Below are 22,549 nucleotides of genomic sequence, written 5' to 3' on the forward strand. Positions count from 1 at the left end.
TATATTTGTCGCTGATCGGCAAATAAAAATTCTATCCGCGGGCCGGATAAAATCCTCCGGCGGGCCACAGTTGGCCCGCGGGCCGTAGTTTCCCCATCCCTGCTTTAATAGATAAAAAATTTATTTTTTTACTAGTTAACAAAAATATTTTTGAATTTTTTACTGTATAAAAAAGTGTTTTTAATTTTTTTTACTAGTTAACAACAAAACATCGTCGACTTCTTTTTACTGAGTGATAAAGGTATTTTTGAACTTTTTTTACTAGATAACAAAGGTATGTTTGCAATTTAAAAAAAAACACGCTTTATTAGATTTTTTTTAAAAAATCATGTAATGTTTGAGTTTTGTTACATTATTGCGCGTACCATATTAAATGTATACAATCCCTCGAATATTTTTTTTCATTATTTTCATAACTTTTTTTATCCAATGTTCTTTATCTACTTTATGTTCATGTCTTCAGCTTATCGCCTTGAACGCACAATTGATTTATTAGCTTCTATTTAAACTAGGTATTGCTCAAAAATAAAATTTTCTTCAAATATAATTTCTACGTATTATAAACTGCTTTTTTTGCGTATTATAATGCATGTGATTAATGCATTTTTAAAAAACACTACGCAATCGTATAAAACATTATAACACCCATAACCTACTTTCCTGTTGACATACAAAATAAAGATACTTAATGGGAGCAAAGCTAAATATTTTTCCCCTAACTTTCCAATGCTTTTAAGCAATAAACCATCGTCACACCTCTACCACAGTTGGACCCCTTCCAAAAGGCAAATTTAAGGTATTTCCGGCCTCAGCAGAAAAAAAAATAATAAAATAAACAAACAATTGTATTCAATTGTTAGGTGGAAACTAAAACGTAGTCTATCATTCTACCTCGGATTCCGAGCAAATTTAGAGACTATGGGATTTAATTGAGAACTAAGAGCTGGCAACGTGTCTGATATCAACGTTAAAGCTGATAATAAAAATGAACAACAAAATGATGTTCTATATTTCATAGTTTCCGTGGGTAGGTTGCAACGAATGAAAATATCAAATATAATTTTGTTTAAATCATAAAATTATTATTATTTAAACAAAACATTTTCACTAATATAAGTAGAAAATTTAATAATTAAATTAAAATGAATTTTTACTTGAGTTAGAGTAATTTTAAACAATATTTCATTCGAAAATCACGTCAAGAAATCCCAAAAATGGCAGACGATTTTAAAAATCATTTTTTAAAAAAATGGACGATTTGCTGTGTACATTCAATGCAAATTCAGTCAACTGGAATTTATTTGCAACAAATTTTGTATAATGCTCCAGGCATAAATAAAATTAACATGAATGAAATTGGTATTTGGGCTTATTGCAATCGGCTTAAAATAAATCATACTGTTGAAGCCATGAATGTTATTTTTCCTATTTGACTTTAAAGTATCCAGTAGATAACAATAGACCTGGTAAGTGTCAGACTGATTATAAAATTTTGGAGACTTTTACAATTAACCTAAGGCGTTGCAAAATGGCGTTGACTATTTGACTTCAAACCCTTAGGAAAATTTGCCATAGGTTAGCCATAAAAAAATGCCATAGGATATTCCTATGGGGTTTTGCCTATGGCAAAAATTTTGCCAAATACGTATGGCAGAATTTTGCAAAAGTGTATGGCAAAATTTTGCCATAGGCAAAACCCCATAGGAATATCCTATGGCATTTTTTTATATGGCAAATTTTTGCCATAAAACTAAGATGTGCTACAGTTTATGAAGAAATATTTTTCCATAGGTTATGGTACACCTTTGCCATACAGCTATGACAACATTTCTCGTTGATATTTTACCATACGTCAAAAAATAATTACTTACAAGAATCTTTCGCAATGGATATTAAAAATGCAAAACTTAATAATTGTAGAATAAGTATATATCCAGAAAGCTTTTTTTTTAAATTTCTTTGATAAACTTCTCCTGTTTTACTTGCAGAATCCTTTTTGTATGCGGTTCTTATTCAAATAAATTTCAAACAGTTAGTACAAAGCGCTGGAAAATGGGTCCGGTGGTCGGAGCGAGTGGGGAAAATATTGGTTATGTTGATTAGGAACAAAATATATTGAGTATAGGCAACTAATATTTGTTAAAGCTGTAAAAACAAGAAAATAGAAAGTGGGTCCGGAGGTCGGAGCGAGTATAAAAAACGTTAATTTGATTGATTGGTATCATAATTAGTTAGATAAGCGTCAGATATTAGAGGAACCTAAAAGAACGCGAAGCAAAATAACGGTCCGATGGTCGGAGCGAGTATGAAAATTCTTTAAATTTTGATATGTGATACTAAACTAAAAATTAAACAGACTACTAAAACAATAAAATACTATTAAAACTCAAAAGATAAAGAGTGGGGCCGGTGGTCGAAGCGAAATTAGTTTAAAATAGATCAAACGGGACAAAAACTGAATATGTAACGGTGCAACCACTGGTGGCATGTGAACAAAATTTTATCTATACAAAAGATGGTATTAGACTATGAAAAGCTAAGAATAGAAAACAGGCTAAATTAGTTGATCCCCTACTAGTGAGGGATAAAAAAACTCAGAAAATTTATGTTGAGTTGTGTTAAGCACATTTAGAAAAGAGAACACAATATAGAAACATTGGTAAATACAAAACATGTTTAAGACATGATTAAAATTGGTGAAATTAATAATTGTTATTGACAAATTTACACTTGGTCAGGGATAGTAAATAAAAATTAATTGGGTATAGGGAATCACTATGACGAAAAAGTTGTAAACTTAAGGAAAGATTAAATTGTTAAAAGCATTTTTGGTTACAGCAGCAGATGATATGGTCAGGGACTGTCAAGTTGATGATATTGAAGCAAAACAATTGTCAGCCAGTAATCCAGCAAATCTAGTTAAGTGATGACCAAAGCTATGTATAAACATGTAAGAGAACATTGTACAAATATATGTGGATACTTAAGAAATATTAGTTGTGAAATAGTAAAACACAGAGACATGATAAAAAAACAATTTAATGGCAAGCAAAAATTAAACACAAAATATAAATATAAAGCCCTAACATATGTAAGATAATGTAAAAAAGCATTGCAAGAACCTAAGTGGAATTAAAATAAAAAACTAATGAGAATGTAAACACTGATAAAAGTACCAGACAGCCGGAAATTAAAAAACTTAATAAATTCAGATAGATAATTGCATAGGCGTTTGGAATAAAATGTTTTTTACCAAGAATGAGATCGAAAAAATATTAAAATAAGTAGCCAAAGTTATCGAAAGATTCCACTTGTAATGGATGACACGTTAATATGGCGGTCTGATACTCTAAGCCTAAATCAATGGAACATCGGATTTTAAACACTCAAAAATGGAAAAATTGGCCACCCGGAGGCCGGAAAAGACTCACCAGGAATGCCTTGTGGGTTTACATGTTGAATTTAATTAACTTCGGGGTGAAATAATGGATATTTATTTCTATTAGAAGATGTTTTTGAGGACTCCATAGAAGTTGTTGTTTCGTTGGTGGAGATCTAGATCAGCTTTTCTCTATGGTATACTGCCATACAAATCTTTAAGGTTACCATTGGCCTATGGTATACTGCCATACAAAAAATTTATGGTAGCCATAGGCTTTTGGGGTTTTGCCATACAAATCTCTATGGTAACCATAGGCGTATGGTATCTTGCCATATAAATTTCTATGGTAGCCATAGGCTTAAGGGGTTGTTCCATACAAATCTCTATGGTAGCCATAGGCTTATGGTGTTGTACCATACAAATCTCTATGGTAACCATAGGCGTATGTTATCTTGCCATACAAATTTCTATGGTAGCCATAGGTTGCCATAGATTACCATAGGCTTCTCTATGGCAAATTTTCCTAAGGGAAGTATCTGCACTCATAGATAGCAATAGACCTAGTAAGCGTCAGACTAATTAGAAAATTTTTGAGACTAGTTCAATTAACCTAAGGCATTGCAAAATGGCGTTGACTATTTGACTTTAAAGTATCTGCACTCATAGATAGCAATAGACCTAGTAAGTGTCAGACTGATTAGAAAATTTTGGAGACTTTTCCAATTAACCTAAGACGTTTCAAAATGGTGTTGATGATTCGAAAAAAAAAACGGTTTTTCTATTACCTTATGACATAGACTGGTAAAAACGTTCCTTTTTAATCAGCACGCGCTAAAAAAAAAAAGTCGTCGGTTTACGGTTACCCAAAATTACATGAAAATTCCACGATATTGAAACTGCGCTTAAAATTTCTAACTGCTCTAATTCTTTCATAGATGATATTTTTTTTATTAGTTGCTATGTTAAACTTGCAATATAGTAATATTATTCATTTCTAATTTTGAAAAAAATCATATAAATATACCTTTAAGTAAATCTATTTATAACATTTGTTAAAAAACTCGCATTTTTATAACTTCATTCTTTTTAATTTATATTTATGTTCTTCTTTACTACACGAATACATGGAAATTCTATGAAATATCTTTTTCCTGTACACTAATCAAGTTTTTATTGAATCTGGTCATAAAACTGAAGCACAAATATAAGATGATTTCGCTGAGAGAAACAAGCTCTTCGATGCAATAAGAGAAGCGAAGCCAATAATGGTATAAAGTTTTCTTGGCTGACGCCAAGTATTCTTAGTTAATCTGGAGAAAACGAAATTCTTATTCAAGAATTCCGTTAAATTAATTTGTTTCAAAACAATATATAGTTCTATGACAGTTTTAAAAGCTTTACTAGAAAATGCATCTCCTATGGCTTTTAACAATCATAACTATTATAGTTTAAATCAAACATTTTATTTTTTTAAAAAAAAAGAATACAAAATGGTTTATCCACTCTACTTTCCGTAATAATTTTATGATGATTTTTAGCCTTAGAACGTTTCTTAAAAATTTAATTCAAGCGTTTATTTTGATCATTCATGTAATTTTGTGATAAAATTAGAATCAAATGAGCTTATTTTCATAAATATAAACTGCTGTTTGTAGAAAATGCAACACCATGAAAGAATCATCAGAATCAAATGAAATTTAATGCAGAAACGACTTGTACTGATACAAATAAATGATGAAATTTTCAAAACAAAAGAAACAAATTAAGCGTCCGAAATCAGTATTTGGTGCAGCCACCACGCGCTGCAATAAGTGCTGCTATACGACGTGGCATGGAGTCAAACAGATGTTGAATATCTGCTTGAGGAAGAGAAATCCATATCGCTTGTATGCGCAACCAAAGTTCGTCTTTGGAAACTGCAGGACGCGGATCACGAGTGAGACGCCGACCAACCTTATCCCACACGTGCTCAATAGGCGACATATCCGGCGAATAAGCAGGCCAAGGAAGAAGTTGCATGCGTTGTGCTGAACAGAAGTCTCTAACAGTCCGCGCAACATGTGGGCGTGCATTATCCTGCTGAAAGATAGCTCCAGGGATGCCTTGAAGGAAAGGAACGACTTCGGGCTGTAGCACTTCACGGACGTATCTGTTGCTATTGAGATTACCCTCAATTCGTATCAAATTGGATCGTCCATGATACGAAATCGCACCCCAGACCATAACTCCGGGTGTTCGACCACTATGTCGTTCAATAATACACTCAGGAAGGCAGCGTTGATCGGCATAACGTCTAACACGAACACGGCCATCATGGGTCCACAAATTGAAGCGTGATTCATCTGAAAAGACAACTTGGTGCCAATCAGCTCGCCAGTCTCTGTGCTCAAGAGCCCACTGCCGACGCAGCCGTCGATGATCCGCCATGAGGGGAATCCTGTATAATGGCACCCTTGCACGCAATCCACGGCGCAGCAGACGACGACGAATTGACGAAGCCGACAATTGTACACCTGTAGCAGTAGACCAATGTGCTGCCAGCTGCCTGGAGGAAGCTGTGCGATCATTCACCGCCATGCGGAGCAGGTGTCGATCATCGCGCTCTGACGTCACCTTCTGTCGTCCAGTGCCTGTTTTTCGAGTTGTTCGGTGCTCGTCGGTCCACTGCTTCCAAACTCGCATCACTGTGGAACTGTTCCGCTGCATACGAGCTGCTATTGCGCGATAGGAAAATCCTCCTTCTCGAAGGCCGATTATCCTCCCTCGTTCAAACTCCGTAAGTTGCTTGAATTTCTTATTCTTCCGTCGTGGAGGCATACTCAGGTCTCACTAAACGTTTGCCACTAACAAATAATCATAGACTATTTTCAACGTCCCGCTACAGCACTTTATTTATACGCTTTCAGCATCAATTCAGAGGGCGCTGCGCGCGCCACGCACGCGCGATGGCTCTGAAACTTTATTAATTTGCATAATATCCTATAATTGACATTTGCTGTGAATTTCATTTGATTCTGATGATTCCTTCATGGTGTTGCATTTTCTACAAACAGCAGTTTATATTATCAGGTGACGTGATCGAATCATAATTTGATAATCAATAATCAATTTTCTTTAGTCTATTTCAACAAAGAAACAATTGAATATGAACTTTTTAACGATCTTCTTAGTAAATATGTCACGGTTAAAGTAATTACCGTAACATATTATATTATTAATAATAACCATTACATACAACCTATTATTAATAATAGCCGGTAATAATTAATAATAACAGTTATAATTAATAATAATAAGTTTTTTAGTAAATGTGATAAATTATGCACGCACATTAATCAGATAACCTATTATTATTAATAGTTGCTAAGGAACTTTTGTCTGCATAACTAACAATGCATAATTGATTAAAACTTCAACTCTAACGTGATTTTTATGTACTGTTATCTGTCTGGGTGGTAGTAAATTTATTATATTGAACTTTATTTTGGTAATTTTACTTCATTTTGGAAATTTTTAATAATAACCATATATACTATACAACATATATACTAACTAACCATATATACTGACTTAAGGATCGGACAGCACATTAGAGACACCTCGAGAAATGCATTGCCGTAAGAAATAAATGTATGAAAGGATCATTCATATTTGAAAATGTTCAAAAATCCTTATAAATAATCTATATCTATAATAATAATATAAAAAGTTTATGCTTTTGCATAAATTCCAGTACCATTAATTATTTAAAAGGTAATGTGTACTGGCTTACAGCTTTATTTAATCAAAAACGAATTTTGCAGAAAGGTGATTGCCCAATTCTATAATAGTTATTTTCCTTCATTTTTATGACATGTAAGCTCAGGCAAAATCAAGCTACATCTCCGAATTAGTACTTTGAAAACTATCTGAAACAACGTGTTTATTTTCTTTACAGTTAGGCTTTTGGTTCTTTCTATGAGTCAAAAAAAAAAGTGGTCCGCGGTAGCTCAAGGCATTGAGCCCTCACCTCTCAGTGAGATGACCGAGGTTTGAATCCCAGAGTTGGAATAAGTAGTGGCGTAAAATAACCTCAGTGATCGTGGATTCGAATCCTCTTGCCGTCGGGCTGACAGTGAGAGGTTTTTTCAGTTGTAACTCTTCATGTTAGTTCCATCATTAATTCATCTTTCCAAAGACTAGTTTTGTCCTAATGGTTGATCCTGAAATTCACTTTTGTCACCTGGGTTGGGTTCAAAGTTGAAAGGATACAGAGTTGAACGTGATAGTCCAGTACCCAGAAATGGGTCGACTGCTCAACTCAGGGTGTAAAATAAAACCTAAATAATGTAAAATCGATGGTCTAAAAACGGTAAACCAACGGTATATATATTTAAAAAAAGTTATGTTCTAAAATATTAATTTTTTGGTAAAATTGTATTAAATTCTGACAATTATGAGTCAAACAAAATCACTAGCATCATTTTGGTAGCGAATAAAACTAAGTATAGTTAAACTTTTTTTTTGATGATTCGAACGTATAAAAACGTGTTTTGCTCAATTAATAACGTAAGTTCACCAGGAAAGGCAGCAAATAATTTAAAAAAAAAGGATTTTTTTTAAAAACTTTTTAATTGTGTCGGTATTGTGTGCATAACTGCGCAGTCTTAATTAATGCCGATTTACTGATAATTTATTTTTTATTCTCCCGAAATAAACGAGTACTTAGATATAATACGTTAATAAATATATAAATGAAAAATAATCGTTTAACTTTAAATACGCTTTTATCATAAAATAAGCCTCGAATCATATGCTTTGTTTATACACTTTTAACATCTTGCACAAGAACCATTTCTAACACCTCATGGAGCATCACAATATTTCAAGATCATCTTAAGAAAGAAAAAAAGGAAAGTGAGATTTCGCATTTTTATCCTTAAAAGTAGAAATGTATCTCTCAATCCCCATAGAAATAGCTAAAGAAAGCCTGTGAGGATTCCACTTGTAGAGTGTCATTACTCAATGATAAGAGCTTCCACTTCTTTTTTTCTTTACATACGATAAGGAACAAAGGAAAAGAATGAAGGGCTGTTCTTAGATTCTGTCAACAGCACTTGTTAGCTCGAGGACTTGTTAGCTCTTTTTCCAAATAAGAACGAAAAAGCCCCAGCAGTAGTCCTTCCTCTTTATGGGTAGAATTCTATAATCTTAACAGTTATGGTGACAATCGTCCGTAATAGAAGAATAAAACTAACATGCTTATGGAGAATAAAGATTTCTAATGTGTCTAATAAGTCCGAACAGAATAGCTCGAAAATGGACGTTAACTGAGAAAATAGGCGAAAGTTTTTATTTATCTATTTTTGCATACTTTATATTTTTTTGGGGTGCTAAAAACGAATCCGCATTTTGCGACCAAAGTTTCCTACATGAAAAACCTGGAAAAATCCAGTTTTTTTTACATGTAACCTTTTTTATGCAGTCTAAGAAACTTCTGGTAGCATATTTTTAAATAGGAAGAAGAAAAAAATTCTACAAATTCTATACCTACAATGTACCCGTAGGTAGTAAATCATTGACTTGTGATGATAAGAATAATTACTATAATATTAGAATAATGTCACTCTCAGAGCTTCAACGGAGAAAAAATAGAGAAAAATAATTTAAGTTAACCGTGGGAGGTTCTCGTGGTCTTCCTCTCCATGTAATGCAAATGCGGGCTGGTTCCATCAAGAAGACCTCCACGAAGGCAAATTTCTTCCAGTACTTGATCCAGGAGTTCCTTTGTCTTCTGGATAGGGTTAAAAAAATTACAAGGTTACGGAGTTGAACATTAGTAGTCGTAAACTCAAAATTTGGGTCGGCTGTTCAATGACGGTTATAATATAAAATATAAAAAAATAAACTCAGGCTTGCAAAATTATGAAAAGACAGTACTTGTTAGTAGTAATCCCTCCCCCCCCCCTTTTGAGGCAGAAAAAGAATTCCTTTATGTTAACCTATGGAAAACTGTACATCCGGAATTTCCTTATATTTAGTAAGTAACTAAATAAAATTTTCGAAAAATTTTTGTTTCATTTTATTCCTTCCATTGATGTTCTATTGATTATAATCAACGAAGTTTATAGTTGTAAATATTTTTAGAACTTTTTCAAAGTTTAATTTTAAAAATGCTTACAGCATTGAAATTTTAAATTTGTTAAGTTTGTGGCGCCAGGAATATATACTATAGTATACATTTCAATAGAATACATTTCAATAAATAAAATGAAACAAACGTTATTTAAAAATTTTAATTATTTACTGAATAAATAAGTTCCGGGTATTTAATTCTTCCTAGTTTAGCACAGAGGAAATAAAAACCTTTTTCTGTCGGTAGGTAACCCTTAAGAGAATTTCAAATGAGCGTTATGTAAATAATAATGAAAATGCTACTACAATTTGTAAATAAGTCTAACAATAAAGGCTATAAATAATAAAGGTTCAAATCTTCAAATTTTCTATTGGTTTAAATAACAATAAAAATAAAATATTAGAAAGAAAAATGTAATTTTACTTTTAATGTTCTTTTAAATATAGGTAACTTGTAAATAAGTCTAACAATAATGGCTGTAAATAATAAAGGTGCTAATCATCAAATTTTTTATTGATTTAAATAATAATAAAAATAAAATAATAAAAAGAAAATATTAAAAAGAAAATGTAATTTTACTTTTGATGTTCTGTTAAGTGTAGGCAACTTGTACATAAGTCTAACAATAATGGCTATAAATAATAAAGGTGTTAATCATCAAATTTTTTATTGATTTAAATAATAATAAAAATAAAATATTTAATAAGAAGAATGTAATTTTACTTTAAATGTTCTGTTTAGTATAGGTAACTTTTATTTATAGATATCTTAAGTTTAGGTATGAGTATATATTGACAAGTATAAGTCAATTGGCAAGAATAGATATCTTACTGGCAGATCAAACATAATGTATCATTCTCGTCCCCTATGAACTATTTGGAGCTAAAATAATTTACAGAAACTCAACAACAGTACGAATTCACTCATCACAGTTTTTTCTTTTCACTAATTTGACATGAAAATTTAAAAAATATTTCAAGCAATATATTAACTGTAATTTTTACAGAATTTGATTGCAGTTTTCCCTCTGATATTTAACCTTTGTTACCAATGAATTGGAAAATGATATTTACGTTTAACTCAAATTTTTTTCCAGCAAATGCAAAGAATGAAAAAGAATCCTTGGATTCCAGCAAGGATCCTTCCAAGATACCTTACGTGAGGCCAAGTAAAGGACTTCCCAAATTGAAACTTATTCTAGATCCTCGCCAAATTATAGACATGAAAAAACTGATCGAAGAAGGAGTCGATATTGTGCAGCACAATGCCGTGAGTCCCGATGTTTGCCACGATATTGTGAAAGATCTGAACTCACCAACAGGCAAAGGTGCACAGCTATTCGCCAAAAGAAAAAAGAAGAGCGTCGAATGGATCGTCGATGAAGACAAGGTAACGAAAATTTGATGACTTTATGTTGTTGTTATCGTTTCTAATGCCACTTGCCACACGGGCAAGCCTGCTTGGTGAAACCGAGCAAATTTAAGGCAGAGCGCGCGTTTTTTGTTTTTCAGTGGCGCCATCTATAGCCAAGAATTCGACTTCTGCCACACCATACGTCGCACCCGTTTATAGGGCGGACCCATTCATACATCCACAGATCGTAATTTTGACCTGAATCAGAGAACGATCGATCTCCAATCCAGTACCCCCAGAGGTTTGATTTGTTATGGGAACATGGAGGACTTTTGCGACTCGACAGATTTAGCGTGCATCAGTCACTTTACTACACGGAGGAGTCTTCGGATGATTTTATGCACACTGGTTTAACAAAAAAACTTTTCTTGTTGGAAATAAATTCACAAAGTAACTTTATAATTTTAATCAGATTTTTTTTCTCACGTTAACCAGTTTAAGATCAGATAAAATGCATTTATGAATTATAATTTTATTTGATAATATTACCGTCAAAATGTTAAATCCGTTATTTCATAGAACAACTAGGTATTTCACTAAAAAACTAGACAATTCAGTTAAAGTATGTAAAATTATTGAATTCTACGATTTAATTAAGTATTCTATAGAATACCAATTACTTGATCCTTAAAGCATGAAATACGGCACTCGAAAGTTCTTTGAACCAGTTTTAGCTCCTTTTAGTCAGCTTCGAACAGCTTATAGCTACACTGCGATGACGTGTGTGCGTACATACGCTTTATTCCGTTGCTTTCAGAAGTAGTTGCTAATATGAGCAATGATAAATTATATCCTTATTATTTATCAAATAATCATCCGCAATAGTGACAAAATATATTTTTCGCGAGATTTTAGCTATTTTTGATCAATTAATTTATAAAATAACTTCTAAATTGTTTATTTTTCACTTTAACGGTCTATCATTAGTTATTTCATAGAATAACTGGGTAATGTATGAAAATGTTCATCTATTATATACTTTAACTGACTTGTCTAGTTATTTCATGAAATACCTAGTTATTCTATGAAATAACTGAATTATACACTTTAACGGTAACAATCACACTGCTAAAATTATACTTAAGAGTACCCTTTAGAGTTAGACAGTAAAAAAAAAAAATATTTCCTCTAAGTTACGGATGTTCGAAATTTTCTCATTTAATTCACTAATTAATATTTTCGAAAAATTTTAGTTCGATTTTATTCATTGAAATGTAGTTTATTCAACTTAGTCACCAAATCTTAAGTTTTCAGGTTGTAAGTATTTTTAAAACTTGAGTTTTGAATAACTTAGAAACACTTTAAAATTTAGAAAAAAAGGTTTAAAATACTTACAGTCATAATATTTAAAATTCGGTTCACTAACTAATTAATATTTTTAAAAAATTTTTGTTTCATTTTATTCCTAGAAATGCGTTTTATTCAACTTATTTACCAAATTTTAAGGTCGCAAGTAGCTTAAAAACTTCAATTTTGAAAAAATTTTAACTTTGAAACACTTTAAGCTTTGAAAAAAGTTTTAAAAGCTTACAGCCATTTAGTTTAAAATTCGGTAACTAAATTCAATAAAACACAAGTCAATGAAAAAAGTAAAATGAAATTTAATCAAAACATTTTTCTGTTCGAAGGGCACCCTAAATATATGTCTAACTAAAATGATTAATTTTATCACGAAATTATTATAAACTAGTCACTAAATAAATGAAATTATAGTTATTTTCATTTAAGCTCAACATCTTTAGATACGGGCACTTAAAGAACATAATTATTTTATTTTACAACTGACGTTGATCACATGACATAATTTTTAGTCTACAATTATCAATGATTAAGTAGGCTACAGTCTTTTAATAATTTTCAGATTTTGTACATTGTAATTTTGTAATACACATTAAAATTATTTGCGTTTTTAACTTACGCAACAAAAATTAACATCGAAAAATAATTTTGATGCACCTTAAGGAATTAAATGTGATAATTTTTTTATAGTAACTTTTAGTCTAGACTTAAATGCCTAAAACATATTTAACACTTGTTCAAATTTATTTTCTTTATAAGAAAATGGTTTACCTTTTTTAATCTTTAACACAGCTTAATATAACTAATATGAAGAAATCTATTTTTAACCACAAGACAGGAAGTAAATTTATTTTTAAACTAAAAAATGTTTTGATAAATCTCTGAAATATTCTTAAGAACAGTTTTAATCAAATTTAACATCGATTAATTGACAGAAACTATTTTTCATTTCTAGATTTCTATAATTTTTTTGCAAAGAATGAATATAATTAAACAATTTTAATTAAATGAAATAATTAATTTTCATATTTTTATGAACAATATGAATAGAGAAAAATCTTTAATTCCTTCTTAAGGATAAGGCCTGAGGGTTAATTTTCGTAAAGAATTTTTTTTCTCTATGCCTGATATTTTGATTGAATAACATGCACAAAGCAGCCAATTAATGTTTTGTCAAATTTATTTTAAAAATAAACAGTATTTAATGTCTAATCAGAGCGGTTATTGCCATTTCCAATTTCAAAGCAGAAAATAAGTTTTCAGCTACTTATTTGTTTTTCTACAGTAAGTTTTATTTGCATAAAATACAAAAGATATTTTATCTAAGTTTAGCTTCTTTTTTTTTATTTAGAAAATGTTGATTAAAGACTATTTTCAGTGAAATACTGGAAATTTTTGTTTACAAATATCGCAATCATAGTTATTGTTTCATCAGTAGCAACAACAAGAGGCAATGTATAAAGCTAATAAACTTAAAAAATTTAATAAAATTTATTAAAATTTAATAAAATTTTAAAAAAATAATGAATAATTATTAAATATATACACATACTTTGTATGGACGAACATACAAACTCAGAAATCAAATGTTGGAATATTATTTGTACAGTGAACATGCGTACAGTGAACCGTATAAGATGTACAGTGAATCGAGGAGAAATATTACACCTCGAGTAACTGTTGTTCCAATGATCGGATTTTCCCCTACTAAAGAAAATTATAATCGATAAATGATTTAAGAAATGAACTCAAGTATGTTAGATAATTAGCGTCAACTATTAAATTACGAAATCAAACACAAAGACGTACATTTTCTGAATAAATATACTTTCTTCTTTATTAATTTATTTTTGGCTTATGAGTATTCAAATTTTTCAGATAATTATTATATAAAATTTAAAAAAATATTAAATAATTATTAAATATTAATTTTTACTTGAAAATATATTATAATAAAGGAACATATATTATGATAATTAAAATATGTTATAGTAATAAATTGAGAGAAATAAATTCCCATTGAAAGTTCCATGAAAGTGAAAAAGGACTTCCGATGAAAAGTTTCCGATTCACTAAAAAAAGGTCTCGCAAGGTGACAAAATACGCTATATTTCCGTCAAAAAAAATAATAATAAAAAAAAAAATAGCATATTGTCAATCAAATTTCTGACTTCTTTCCGCTACTAGTTTCAATCGTTTACAGAGAACTAAGAGCAGAACTAATCTCGAAATACAACTTATCATCATTCGAAATTTCGACAGATTTTTGACCAGCTAGAGTGCTCAATTTTCAACTGGAGCTCTATGTCTAAAGCCGATAGGTTACGATTATTTCCGAAATGTAGGAAGCAAAATTTATCTCCTTTTAATCGCCAATCGAAGTATCAACGATTTTCCGGCATAAACACAAAACTAAACTAAAAATTAAAAAAAAAAAATTCATTTTTGTCACAACTAAAACAAAACGGGTACATGACCTTCGTAGAAAACTCGTCGCAGATCAGACACGAATATTATTTACACAGCGATGGAATTTTGCCTTCAGTAACTGCTGTTCCCATGATCGGATTTTCACGTACGAACAAAAAATTTTAATCTATAAATGATTTAAGAGGTGAACTGAAGTATGTTAGATAATTAGTACTAATTAACACAATTCAAATTTTTCCGACTATTAAATCAAAACAATATATCATTTTTAAATATTTTTTACGTGGAAATATATTATAAAAACGAACTTAATAATTGAGTGCAAAACAAACATAGCACATTAAATTTCTGACTACTTTCCAAATAGCTAGAATACTCAAATTTTAATTTGTGTTCTGTGTTGGATAAAATTGCTAGTTTAAATCCTTTACTGACCACTGCAAACAGAAACGATCTCCAGAAACATCTTATCGTTATTTCGAATTTCGACTAGCTAGAGTACTCAATTTTCAACTGAAGCTCTGCGAATGATAATACAGGTTACAATTATTTCCAGAATGTTGCAGGCAAAATTTAATCTCCTTTTTATCGGCAATAGAAGTATCAACAATTTTCCGGCATAAAGACAGTAACAAACACAAAATTAAATAAAGAATGTAGTAAAATAAAATGTAAAAACTACGTTTTTCAAGCGAATTAAAAAGGAAAAAACAATTCCATTTTTGTCACACCTTTAACGAAAATCGAGTGCATCACCTTCATAGTAAACTTCACCACCGTCTCACACTTCTGTCTAAAATAATGCGCAGTGCGTTTTCTGTTTTAGGTTTGACGAAAATGTAATCATTTTGTTCATTTTTAATAGAGTTCCTGAATTAGAGTGCTGACTCGTCCGCCATTTTGGAGCAAAAAACTTTCACCCATGCGGATGGGCTACAAGATATGGCAACTTATCGCTATAAATGACGTTAACCTCAACTAGAATAATGCGTAAAGAAAAGCGTGTTTACGTGCATCGATTTGCATTGTTTTTCGGAAACTTTTCTTTTAATACTTGAACAAATTCATTACAAAATTTATTATTATTGCTATTTAAAACAAAAATATTATTCATTACTAGTTTGAAACAGTTTATACACATTTTTGGTTCTTTAATAATTTTAAAATTAGAAAAAACCAAGCAAATGGAGAAGAATCTGTAAATTTATATTTAGATCAGATTTAAGCTCATCTAGAATTGATCCTGGTTTTAGACAAGTTATCCATTTCAGTTTTTTGGGGAAAGTTTCAAGGGACTTGTAATAGCTTCATGCCCTAATTTTTTGTTAAAATATTTCCTATTTGTTTTAAATTGAGATTCTTGGCAATGTACCTGCAAGTAAATTTGAAATACTTTTTTCATATTTTCATACTTAAATTTAATCACAATCAATCATAGTTTAAAATTTTTTAAACATACTCCCATTAAACTTTCTGCAACAGAAACTAATTATTTCAACAATTTAATACTAGAGTTATAAGGGAAAAAAAACTCAACATTTATAGATCCAAAAACGTATGAAAGTTCGCATATTAAATAGATTTCTTATTATAAATGTAAAAAAACCGTTTGAGCTTTAACCTTTATGTTACCATAGCTTTTTAATCCTGGCTCATTTAATTTTTTCGTAGTTATTTACTAAGAAAAAATTAAATGAGCCAGGATTAAAAAGCTAACTATCTGACATATTGGTGAATCAAAATGATATACAATTGAAAACAGGCTTATATTTATTTTTCACAAAACAAAAGGAAATACTTAAAAGTGAATACAAAACTCGGCGATTCTGAGATAAGTTTGGCAAATGCTTATTCAGCCAATCTCTTGCCTTTATTTACTTGGTTTCATACCATACAAACACTCAAAATCGTTAAATAACTTATTAAAGAAATTATTAAATGCTGTTTAAAGGTCATATTTTAAATAAATATTTACGTAATAAATGCAATTTTCAATAAAAATTTTTATATTTGATAAATAGTTAAAACGGAACAATTCTTAGTAACCCCGAAAAGTTATTCGCCTACTTCTTTTTAAAGAAACAGGACAAAAACTAGCATCCAGAAACGAATTCTATCAACTTAAGGTCGTTTATACGCTGCATGCATAAGTAAATTAATTCAATAAATTATAAATAATGATTATTTACCTCACATAAGCGAGCTTCCCTTCCTAGCTGCTAGTCATATCTTCTGCAATTTATTACCCATTTCTTCTTTCCTTTGAGATCTGATGGAAATATTAACATTAAAAAGCCTTTTTTCTTAACTGTTTGTCCAATCCATAGCTGCCCAATTGCCCATATCAATAATTTTAAGAATCTAAATGGGCTTCAAACTTTCGAGCTAATGTTAGCACTACGTAACTAGAAAACTTTTTTGCTCCATAATGGCGGACAGTTCAGCTCTCATTATAGAGTAGCCTTACTTTTTAATTCACTTGAAAAACGTATTTCTTAAAAATTTTATTTATGTTTTTCTCCTTTCAACGGGTAAAACATCTGCGTAGTTTTTAAAATTATTTTTTTTTATTTATTTATTTTTTATTTCTAAACAGGAAGCATTTGAGTAGTTTTAAAATTCTATTTCCTTTTCTCTCCTTCAACAGGTTAAACATTTGCGTAGCTTTCAACAAAAAAAAATTTCTCTCAGCTAGAGAAAGAGTTCCGTAGTTTTTACTATTTTTATTTTATTTATTTATTTTCTGACTTAACAGTGCAAGTATTTGCGTCATTTTTAAAATTCGTATTTTATTTATTTTTCTCTCTCTCTCTCTTAATCTTTGAAACATTTGAGTATTTTTTAAAATTTCTATTTTATTTATATATTTTCTTTCTCAACGATTGAAACATTTACATAGTATTTAAAATTCTTATTTTATTTATTTATTTTTCTCCTTAAACAGGTGAAACATTTGCTTCAAGAACGATATCAAATCGACTACCCTTCACCGATAGATTATCCAGATTTAAATCAGGAACCATTGGTTCATCCTAGGGTTAGGGCTCTTTCAGAGGTCAATTCCCAAGTTGTGAAAGACACGATAATTCGAGCAGCAGAAGCTAAGGTGATGACCTATCCCAATGCCGTACCTCACCTTCCCGTCATCTCATCTTTGGACAGGATGAACGAAAACGATGCTCCCGTACTTCACACACCCCTACAATCATCATGTTTTTCAAGAACTTCTGTCTGGTCTACTGATGCTTATAAATACAGTTATCCTAAGGGATGGACAAGCACTACTTGTAAGTACTACTTCAAATCTCTCTTGTTTCTTCTCTTTCACGCATATTTTGAAAAATATTCGAATTCCTCAAAATGGGTGTTTAAAAATAACGTGTCTTAATTAGCATATTAAAGATCAACCCTTCGAACCATGAAGTTTTAACACCTACTTCAGAGGAGAACTATTTTATTTTATAACAGTCGTTGAACAATCGACCCAATTTTTGGGTTTACGACTACTAATGTTCAACTCCGTAGCCTTGTAATTTTGAACCCAATCCAGAAGATAAGGGAGCCACTGGATCAAGTATTGGGAGAAATTTGCCTTCGTGGAGGACTTTTTGATGGAACTAACTCGTATTTGCGTTACATGGAGAGGAAGACCACGAGAACCTCCCACGGTTAGCCGGATGGCAAGGGGACTCTAACACATGATCCGTCTACTACTGAGGACACTTCACGTAAGCACTGTGGTCGGGGCAAGCCGGGTGTGGAATTCGTATTGACCAGCCATCGCCGGGATCGAACCCATGTTCACCCCATTGGAAGGCGAACGCTCTATCCCCTGAGCTATCGCGGCTCAGAGGAGAACTATTTAACAAATTCAGAATATTCAACTTCTCGAACTTGGGTCAAGTTCATGAGACATTATCTCATTTTCTGAACATTACCATCTAAGTGCTCGGACTCTTGATAAAGCTTCCATATTATTTTAATTTAACTAACTTTCTTTCTAACGAAATATATATATACAAAAATCCGGTTGGCTTAGTTATTGCTTAAAAAATGCGAAAAATTGTGAAGTGTATAAAGTAAAGAAGTATTTTATGATTAATTTAGTAATCTCAATAGTATATTTTATTTGGCACTTCTCTTTCCAAGTTTCGGTTTTATATATTTACGAATTTCGTTCCTTATCTCTCACATTAAATTTTGAACTCTGATAGACTCGAGCAGACATTAAGTCATATGAATCTCTAGCTTGGGTAAGCTTGAATTTTAAGTCTGGGCTAAGACCTCAAGAAGTAAGCACCGTCTATGAAATTTAATACATCCATCTTAATAATATTGCTCCCTATATTCTTTTTCGTTTGTTATATTTTTTTTCCAATCAAAAATAGGGAAGGTTCCCGTATCGGTACCTGCGCCGAATTTTGGCAACAACCGGATAATTGCAAGCAAAAAAAAATAATAATAATAGATTAAATTTTAAAAAAATAGAAAAGGAGTAACTCGAAGGACCGGGCCTGGACAAACTACTAAGCTTTTTAATTTTTAAATATTTGAAAGTTGAAAAACTCTTTGGAGCCATTTGTGAAGGTAGTTGGTGTGAACAGGTGCCAATACAGAACTATCCCCCCCCCCAATGTTAAGAAACATCATTTTATAGTAAATATAATTAATTTTATCCTTTGTTGTGTTTTTAAATTTAGCCTCCCCATCAGCCAATCAGGCGTATTCATCTCCTGTACCGGATAAATCTCCGAAGACCTCTAATGTATCCGTTCCAGAGGCTTACGCTCTGGAGCATTCACCATCAAGGACTTTCAATTTCCAAAACTTCAATGCCTCTCCTAAGGCCTGGAGCTCTGAAATCAAAACAGAGTTTCAACCTGCAGTTATCAAACCTGTGAGGCCACCATCCGTCCTGCTGCAATAGAACATTCATTGGAATGAATTCAGACTGTCTACAGTTTTTGTACCTAAATATGATTATGTATTTTGAAGGCTAGTGTCACTTTCAGGTTCTTTGAATGGAACAAAGAACCTGAAAAGTTGTGCTGATTACTAAGTGGAGGATGGGAATTTTTTTTTTTAATGAAATGCCATAAAAACAATAATTTATCCACAATAATGAAAGTAAACGTTTCAGGACCCTTAGTTTTAATGTTCTTTATGAAAATCAGTTGCATCATTCCTGATGATTCTCATTTAAAATTAACCCCTGAATCCGAATATGACTCTTATTATTAACTCCAGTCTCTCATCTTTTGGGAGGAAGAAGCCCCTCTCCCTTATTTTATCACTTTTCGATAATTAATAATTGATATACTGAAAGGAGGATAACTTTAAGCATTAAATTTCTGCAGATACGCTGAAAGTTCTGCAACATGAACATTAAAAACAGGGACAGAAAAGAGGCGTGCAGATGGGTGAGGGTGACCGAGGTTAACTTCCTGAATAAATGCTCTTGAAATGAGGAGTATTAATCACTAGAATACTTTATCCCTATTGTATAAAAAGGAGAAAGAATATTCCGGGAGGCCCAAACACTCTGGAAAAAAAATTCACTGACTAACTTTTCCAGGCTGATTTTATCGAATTTCTCTGATTTTAGTAAACAATAGCATAAATTTTATTATTAATTTCTCTGTTATGCCTAAATCTCATGCATAAAATTCATATATTCATTACACTCTGTTGCAAGTTAAGAAGAAACCATTATTCTTATTAAGAGAGACCGTTTGCATCTAACTGCTCGCCAAATGTATACCAAACAGCAAAAAAGTAAAAGCATTTTATCTCGCATTTGATTTGTTAAGAGTATGCTAGCATAAGACGTGACATTTTTGGTGGTCCAATCAAATCCAATGATCTTGCAACTTCATATAGTTGTTTCTTTCCAAGAACGAATGTTCTTATTTATCGAAATATGTCGCCAAGTCAAGGATTCCAGAAAAACTACGAAACTAATACACTAACTTCTTTTTAAAAATAATTCTATGATATGTATCGTAAAAGATAGCACGAATTAGAATTATCTGTTGCGTGTATAACTTTTAAAAGCTTTTATAATGTTTTGAAAGTATATTTGCTTAGTTCCGTAATAAAATAAAACGGAACTATTTGCAGTCGCAGATGATTACTTAAATTCTAAGCCACAATGGTCTTTTCTTAACTTGCAAGAGTATAATAGCTATTAGAGTTGAATAAAAAATAATTTTTTAAAGAAAAATCATTACAAGACTTTTTTTTTTGAAGTAGAAAAAAAATTTACTTCTTTCGCATACTTCGAACTCAAATTCATTTTTCCAGACTTTCTGTGGGTATTTTATTAAATTTTCTGTCAAAAAATAAAATTTTCCTGATTTTTTTCTTCTTCAGATTGATCTAATTTCGGAGTTTTCACCATCCTGAGATTAAAAAATAAATAAATAGCTTAGTAAAATCTAAACCTGTATTTTAGTAAAGGTCAGCTCAAATCAATGCGCATGGTAAAAATTTATTTCTAGCAAAATAATAATCATAGTTTCCTCTTTCTTAAAAATAAAGAATATATAAATTTTATCAGTAGTATCACTATTTAACAATCCTAAAACTTCCTAATTAAGTTCGTTTAAAAATCACAATATATTCTCTGTAAAATATTTTCCTTCAGTCAAATATTTACCTGGTTATTTGATTTTATAGTCAAAATAATAGTGATAAATTTACAGTTTCGGTGTCCGTACTCATCAAATAGAGGTCCACCTTTTCCTGGATGCCTGGGGCCATTGCCCCCTTAGTACACCACTGAGCCTCCTTAAATAGTAAAAATAAATAAATAAAATTGTTTCGCTCTTAACTATTCTCCTCCCCCACATAATGAAAATATGTAATAGCAATTTCAACTAAGACATGTCAATATTTAAATGAGCTCGTTTAAAAGGCAAGAGGTTGCACTGAAAATTCAAAGATACAATACAAGACAGTTAATATGTAGTTTTCTATATAGTAGATTAAAGTTCAAAATCCACTCCTCCCCCCCCCCTCAAAAATAAATAAACCTCATGTTCATAAAATTATCAAAAAGTGATAAACATAAAAGGAATGGTTCGTCCTAAGGAAATAGTGGTTCATTTCTCCTAAAAAACGGTATCAAGCTCGAATCCCTTCCAACCATGCGCAGTAGAGTAACTACCGATTAGCCTTAATTGTCTATTTTACCTCCTCTTACAGTTGTTCCTAACAGTTTTTATCTTTTTTCGTAGTTTAAGATTTGGTACATAATTTTTTTTCAATTAAATATTTTATGAAAATATTTAAAAGAAAATAAATTAATACATGTTGTAACAGTTTAATCTAAATATGTTTCTCAAATATGTTGGAATTGAAAATTACATAAAATCTTTTGATTCAATTATGACTTTTCCAGCATGTGATGTTTCGAGTACGTTTAAGCGAAAATTCCCAGCTTTAGAAAGAAAAAAAAAATTAAGATGGACTACAATATACATATATCTGTGCAAATATTGTTGAAAATGACCGTGTTTATTTTTTACAATGGAATGTTAAAATTGTTTCCATTTCTTACATGATTTTTTTTCTTTGTAATAAAATCAAGTTTGTCTATTGTAATGTTTTTAATTATGTGTTCTTATTTGTTAAATATATAAAAAAAAACTTTTTTCTGTCAAATTTTGATGAATCATAGGTAATATTGACAGAAAATAAGAATTTTTTTTTTCAAAACATCATCATTGCTACTTTTTGATATTTTCTCTTCAAAACTTCAAGTATCATCAGTCATTTAGTAAACGACCAGGCGAATTCGCATATGGGGAAAAGTTACCATCAATATTAGAGGCATGCTCAAAAAGAATTGAAGCTCTTCATAGTCATGGTTTGAATTTCTTTTTTTCATAGAGAATATCAAGTATTTG

The 22,549-nt window shown here is 31.0% G+C and overlaps 1 protein-coding gene across 3 annotated transcripts in view; it reads left to right on the forward strand.

Annotated features, from left to right (window-relative positions):
- LOC107450391 (uncharacterized) overlaps window positions 1–22,244 on the forward strand; it is a 71,635-nt gene extending 49,391 nt beyond the window's left edge. For all 3 annotated transcript variants that reach the window (XM_087159815.1, XM_087159813.1, XM_087159814.1), the window contains exons 4-6: window positions 10,594–10,886; window positions 17,584–17,926; window positions 19,340–22,244. In XM_087159815.1, coding sequence (XP_087015941.1) covers window positions 10,594–10,886; window positions 17,584–17,926; window positions 19,340–19,566 — 863 coding nt within the window. In that variant the 3' untranslated portion in view covers window positions 19,567–22,244. The remainder of the gene's footprint in view (window positions 1–10,593; window positions 10,887–17,583; window positions 17,927–19,339) is intronic.
- The last annotated feature ends 305 nt before the right edge of the window (window positions 22,245–22,549 follow it).

The sequence above is a fragment of the Parasteatoda tepidariorum genome, chromosome 1 (genome assembly GCF_982258835.1).
Source record: "Parasteatoda tepidariorum strain Cologne lab strain chromosome 1, Ptep-v5.0, whole genome shotgun sequence".
NCBI classification, from domain to species: domain Eukaryota; kingdom Metazoa; phylum Arthropoda; class Arachnida; order Araneae; family Theridiidae; genus Parasteatoda; species Parasteatoda tepidariorum.